Source organism: Neolamprologus multifasciatus, chromosome 23 (assembly GCF_963576455.1).
Source record: "Neolamprologus multifasciatus chromosome 23, fNeoMul1.2, whole genome shotgun sequence".
In the NCBI taxonomy this organism is placed as follows: domain Eukaryota; kingdom Metazoa; phylum Chordata; class Actinopteri; order Cichliformes; family Cichlidae; genus Neolamprologus; species Neolamprologus multifasciatus.
The window spans coordinates 33,378,660-33,385,694 of NC_140460.1; the positions used below are offsets into that span (position 1 = coordinate 33,378,660).

The 7,035-nt window shown below is 39.3% G+C and overlaps 1 protein-coding gene across 1 annotated transcript; it reads right to left on the reverse strand.

Annotated features, from left to right (window-relative positions):
* Positions 1-3,363: 3,363 nt before the first annotated feature.
* LOC146492046 (uncharacterized) lies at positions 3,364-4,454 on the reverse strand. The gene is made up of 2 exons (XM_085150505.1): positions 4,230-4,454; positions 3,364-3,917 (listed from the first exon to the last, which is right to left on the reverse strand). The coding sequence occupies exons 1-2, from the start codon at positions 4,357-4,359 to the stop codon at positions 3,364-3,366; spliced, it is 684 nt and encodes a 227-aa protein (XP_085006631.1). The 5' UTR covers positions 4,360-4,454.
* Positions 4,455-7,035: the final 2,581 nt, after the last annotated feature.

A 7,035-nucleotide genomic window follows, 5' to 3' on the forward strand; every position in this document is an offset into this window, starting at 1 on the left:
TTGGATTTCCTCCAGCCATAAAAAACCAGCAGGTCACTTTTCTGAAAAAGCTTGGCCAATAACATCTATTTAATGATAAGCCCTATTTCCAAATACCCTGTTTCATGAAACGTTTAAGGGAAAAGTACTACCCTCAATGTCAAACCTCTTTTAGAAATACTCATCACATACAAGAAGCTTAAATTGGATTTCCCTCCACTTCACAACACTCAAACTGCTATTCGTCAAAGTATTATAATATTTATTGAAAGCTCATGTTCGTTTATTTTATATTCATCTTGATCTCAGCTCAGTGTTTAATACTTTTGATCAGCTATTTTGTTGGACTGCTTAAAGAATTGGCTTTTATTATTTGTGTACAAACTGACACTAGCAGATTTGATGTGAAGACTATATTAGAAGCAGCACGCAAACACAGAGCTCTGCAACATCACAAAATAAATTCTATGTATTCAGCTTTTTTTAAATTTCAGTTGCGTCTTGTATCTCTTCCATAACACTGAGAAAAAAAAAGTTTCAGAGTAACGTTTAATTGTCACAACAATGCATCTTTCCCCCTGTATATCCATGCAGTATCGTTTACCACGCAGAACTGTGGTAACTTCATTTAATCCAAGACTCTCTGGTTCATACACCAAACAAACTTCAAAGTGTATAATAAAACCTACTTTATCTTAGTGAGTCCTGAGATGCAATTAAAACTGTCAAGATTCATCCAGTGACCTACACTCTATATATGTAGATATAGATAAAAGCTATGCTTGCAATGCCATATTTTTGTCCAATCACAGAGAAGTTACACCTCTGCTGTAAGTAAATTACTCACACTCTGCTAATTATCCCTGCTCTTGGCAGATTAGATTGGTCAATATTAAAATGAACTGGTGCTCTGATAGTAAATTAACACAAAATTGCCCACTCTTGGACACTTTTACACATAGCAACATCATGCTAATTTGTTCTGCTTTGTAGAAGTAGTCATGATCTGCAGCTTAAAATACGCTCACTACATGGTGATGAAACTCTCATTCTCTGCATTTTCACATCTGTTTATTTTTTCAGCTGTTTTTTTTTTCTGTTTGTTACGTCTTTTCAGGACATTACTGAGGGGATGAAACTTTTAGATACATTTTAAAGTATTTGAACACCTGCTTTTTCCTTCCACTTCATGATCCTGAGACTAATTAAGGTTCCTCCACTACCCCGTAGGAAATAGGTTAACACATAAATAAATAAATAAGAGAAGGAAAAAGCATGAGCTGAATGTTAACAGTCTGTTGTGCCATCTTGATTAATTATAGCAGAGATGAAAGAATTTTCTCCAACAAAGGTTCATGACCAACATGAATCATGGGAAGATCACGATGAACTCTGACAGTTCCATCATCATAGAGCTGAGCTTCATCTGACATGTCTGTGTACTCCAGGTATTGTACACACACAAACACATAGATAGATAGATAGATAGATAGATAGATAGATAGATAGATAGATAGATAGAGAACCCAATGACAAATGAAAGCACCACTCAATGTGAAAGTCTTTAAGATATTGAGTGAAACAGTTGATTAGAGGCAGAGAGCTAACTGCATGTGTGGTATTTGAGGTGTTTCAGATTTTGCCTGAAATCTCTTCACTGTCTGATGACATGGGGAGTCACATACTGTAATGAGTGACACAAAGGTTAATTAGGTGCCTCCTTCAACAACCAGCTTTTCAGCGAAACTCTCACCACTACCAGATTCATAGTCTTCATAGACATAGAAAATACCCTTGACACACATTGAAATTTGGTTTACAGAGAAAAATTGGCAAATCCCAACCTGATTCCCTTAACATGCACATATAATCTCCTGTGTCACCTCTTCCGGGGCCTCCTAAGGGCAGATAGAAATTACTAGTTAAAAAATTCTCCTCATTTAATTCATTATTTGGCTTGGCCTAATTCTGTACAATCTGAATCTAAAACACTGAATAATTTAAATTTAAAAGGGATTTCAGTTTTTACTGAAAGCTGCACAAAAATGGACTCTTCTGTGAAAAAAGAAATCTCTGTAACCCTGAAGTAACCTCAGCTATGATTCACCCAACTGGACCAAATTAAAAGTGTATGAGCACTGGTGGGGAATTCCTGGTGCACAAATCTAGTAATGGATCGAAAATGTAAGAAGTCATTGCTGCACACTGTGTTCTAAACAGTTACTACATAACTTTTTCACTCAAAATTCTCAAGTTCTGCTAAAGTTCAGATGATATGTAACTTTTGACAGTCTACTTTATCTATAAGTACTTTGGGAATGCTGAAGACAGCCAATTGTTGTGTTCTATTTAGATTTACTGTTTCAATTGTTGAAAGTATACCCTCTGTCAATTCTATAGTTTTACATTTAGGACATAATAAAAAAACATACAGTCCTTACCAGGTCTGAAAATTAGGTACATAGAGCATCTGATCAACAAAAACATGACTTACTTTACACTGTGTCATTTTTGGTTTTCATGGAACTCAAATTAAACCAAAGTATCGAAGCAGTGTGTGAAAAACTAAGTACATCCCATGATGCAGTAGGTTGCAGAACAGCTTTTAGAAGCTCGAATTAATCATTTTCTGTGTAACTTTATCAGTGTCTTACGTTGTTGTGGAAGAAAATTGGCTGACTCTTCTTTAGAACATTGCCTTCATTTATACACATCTCACTTAATGTCCCAACTTTCTTTTCTTTTTCAGCCATAATGTTGGAGACTTCTTGGTGTGTATACAGAGGAGTTACACTAAATGACTGTAAGGTTCTCAGGCCTTGAGGTTGCAGACAAGCCAAAATCATCACACTTCCACCAGCGTGCTGGATAATTGGTGTAATGTGTTTGTGCTGGTATGCTGTGTCAGGTTTTTGCCAAAGGTGGCGCTGTGCGTTAGAGCCAAATATCTCCACTTTGGTCGTGTATCCAAAGGACATATGTGTTGTGTATATGTTTTACACTGGAAGTCCCAGAGAGCAGCCATTTGGCTTTTCTACATTTAAAACCCGCCTACCAGCCATTTAGCTAATATCCTGAACTGAACTGTGAACTGCTGCTTTTGTTATGTAAATAAGGTGGTGCTGAGCCACTAGTCTAGGTGTGGCCTAACCCTAACCCTAACCCACAAGGAAACTTGTGTTTCTGTTTGCCATCTTAGGGAGAAATCAACACACATGGGTGTATTTCCTTTGTTGCTGAGATTTATTGATACAAACAGTACAAAAAACCCCCAACCATTTTTACACATATTTACAAATAATAATAAAAAGTGAGTGAGTACATTTCAACATTTTCAGCAATCACTCACAATCCTGGCACTGCCATGGTATCTGTAGTCTGCATTTACCACATGTGTATCTGTAGCAGTGAAAAGCTGTTCATCAACGGTGATATGTAGACCAGGGTTGTAGCACGTGATGCAGTGATCACTCGATCACTGCGGGTGGACTGTTCATCAAAGCGTAGGTGTTGCATGATGTCTTGGAAGCGGTTTCGTGCCATAGTTCCAATTATCTGTGGGTTTCCCAGGTTTGCTGACCAGCAGTCACGTAGAGATGGAACCCTAGCAACCCCCCGCAAGATGACAATTGCAATAAATGCCATTAGTTCAGGGAGGTCCATGAACCAATGAACATGCTCCGTTTGCTGTGCATGTTGAATAGTCCATTCTTGAATGCTACGAAGCATGTCAAGAGTGATGAAACACAGGAAGCTCTGAAGGCGACTCGAGATACTTTTCCTGGCCTTAGCTGTTGGCTCTCCATCTGCAGCGTACGGTTGTATTGGGGTGAAAGGGAGACAGGTCCCCACCTGTTCTTCATGCCACACTGTGCCATCTTTCGCTGTCTCAGTCCCCAAACAAGCTCTCTTTTTCGGTGGAGAAGCAGTCTCCTCATCTGCAGTGTGAACAAATTCAAATTGTGAGCAATGGGAAGGTCAAACAAAATCACAAATGCATGCATAGATACTAATTATAATTCCAGTATCTCCTCCTCTGTATCAGAATAATGTCTGAAATATCTTACTTACTACATCCACTTACTTGTTTGAAATGAAATAGGAAATGATATGAAATGAAATGTCTTCCTAAGTAAAAAGATACAACTAGAGTTAGGGTTACTAGCTAACCCTAATCCTGCTCTGCTTTGTTAGTATTTTTCACTTACTTGTTTGAAATGAAATAGGAAATAACATGAAATGAAACTAACTGGAAGACTGATCAGACAGCTCTGAGTCCGAATCCGGCTGAAGTTCTAGGTCTTCTCCATCCGAGTCACAAGGGTTGACTTCTTGCAGGATCATTTCCAAGGCCTGTTGAGTGGTGAGTCTTCTCTGCATTTTCTTTCCTTGGAGAGGAGGTCCGTACACGACAGAATTCTTCGGGGCAATGAAGGATTAGGCTAAGTGCAGTGAGATTGTATCATATATATCCTTGAGGTCAAACCCACTGATGAGTGAAACCCACTGATCAAAGTCCACTGATCAATTATGTGAGGTCAGCACAATTATCAAAGACCAGTGGTCTGATTGACACCACAATGGACCACTAATCAATGGTCCATTGTGGTGAAACCCACTGATAGACTTCATAAACTTCATAGACTTCATAGACTGATGAGTGAAACAGTTACAATTATATGGCTCACTCTCATGTAGCTGGGAAGAAGGCAAGAAAAGAACAGTTGCTTTGGACACAACCCTCCACACCTAGCCCTGGAAAAAGAGCCATGTGTCAGGTCAAACACAAATGCAAGAACAATCATGCCACTGTGCGATGTGTTCACTGCTACAGATACACATGTGGTAAATGCAGACTACAGATACCATGGCAGTGCCAGGATTGTGAGTGATTGCTGAAAATGTTGAAATGTACTCACTCACTTTTTATTATTATTTGTAAATATGTGTAAAAATGGTTGGGTTTTTTTTGTATCAATAATGTTTGTATCAATAAATCTCAGCAACAAAGGAAATACACCCATGTGTGTTGATTTCTCCCTAAGATGGCAAACAGAAACACAAGTTTCCTTGTGGCTCAGGAAACTAACCACTCCAAGTTGGTGACTTTTGGACAAACAAAGAGGCAGTTGGCAGTTAGAAATCATTCACACACCCCCACTCCCCCACTCCCCCACTTCTCAAGTAACAACCTAATTTACATATGAATTGATGCTAAAAGACTAGCCAATTTAGCTTCCACTTGGCTGACTTGGGTTAGGAAAGCCTGGGACTTCCAGAAATCTTGTGACGTTTACACGGAACTTTGCAAACCTTAGCAGTGTGTCTTATTCTTTTTAGGGTGAAGAGGCTTGTCCAATCTTTTTTTTTTTATTGTGTCATCATCAGTGTTGGGTAAGTTACTTTAAATTAGTAACATAGTTACATTACTAGTTACTTCTATCAAAAGTAACTCAGTTATTTCAAGTTACTCGTTACTTTCAAAGTAACTAGTTACTAGGGAAAGTAACTTTGGTTTTACTGAGAATTCTCTTGTTAATGTGTTGCTTCCATAACTTTGGCAGTCTTCTAGCTGCTTACTTTCCACAAGTGCACTGTGCCACCTACCAATAGAAAGGAAAAGATAATGTGCATATTTCCACGAGAGAAATCCCACGCCTGGACCGTCGTTGACCGCCACCATGATTCTAGCCTGCTTTTTACATCCAACACAAAAACTGCAGTCGTGGTGCTTTCGATTGTACTCAGAACTCGGAAATTCTGCCTTCCGAATAGGAAGATGTAGGTAACACCAGACTGCAGATGGGCTGCATACAGAGCTGGACTGGGACAAAAAAATCAGCCCGGGCATTTTGACTAGAGACCGGCCCACCATTATAGGAAAAATCATAAAGCCTTTGAATGAAAACAAACGCTGTTGTGACAGCGATGTACACTGTTTTGATGGCGTATGTGTATCAATCTATCAATCGTTTGTTGTAAGATTCAGATAATAATTTTTTAAAAGCTAGATATTTTAAATGAGAATAAGAAAGAAAAGTATTTCTTTGTGCCCCCCTCTCCCTGTTAATGCCCTACCTGGCTCCCTGGCAAAACTTTGCTAGACCCACCCCTGCACAGTTACCAGCTGTCAGCTAGGTAGAAAAGGATCCTGGTGTTATTTGTCTCTCAGAAACAGTTCATAATTTTCCTTCAACTCACTCATGTCACCTAAAAGGTAAACCTGTTTCTCCATCACCTGTTCAGCTCTGATGATTCAGTAAGGACATCTCCTGGTTTCATCTTCATGTTTCCCTCTCACCAGATAACCAAACCGATATCATTACCAGCAGTTTTTACGGCTGTAAACATCAGCTGATACTAGAAATTAATATTAAATAAATTCTAACAACAGCTAACCAGCTTAAACGTGCTGCTGTTATTTAACGCAACCTCCACTGGTTTCTTCTTTCTGGCGCAAAGTGGGCGATAAACAAACAAGAGAGAAAAGCTGATCAGCTGATCATTAATCAGTTTCATGATTGAAGTAGAAACAGGAGAGGGAGGGGAGAGGATGAGAGAAGAAGAGGCAGCTGTGCAGCAAAGGCACAGAATAAATCCAGCTTTGTGTGTTTTTCATTGTAGCTGAAGTCCGGGACAAACTGCGTTCCTTTTCACCTCAATACAAAACACGTGATATTTTCTCTGAATACGAGACAATTCCGTTTTTTACGGGATGGTTAGTAACTCTAATAATTAACCTTATGAATAAAATAAAGTTCAACATCATTAACTTCATAGCACCCACCCAGCTGTATAGAAACTCCGTCATGCTAGCTAGTACGCAGTACGAAAAAGTCAGCATAACGAAAATAAACTCCACCTAAACTTGGTTTATATCTGACCCAGATAGACTGCAGGTCATAACTTCTTACCTGAAGTTCAGTTCACCGGACCGGCGGCCGCTTCGGGTCTCTCCTCTTGCCTCCCCTTTCCCTCATCCACCTGCTGGCCTCCACCACTTGCTAATGTTACTGAATCTGTGGAAGCTCCGCGATAGCAACCACACGAAGTAAC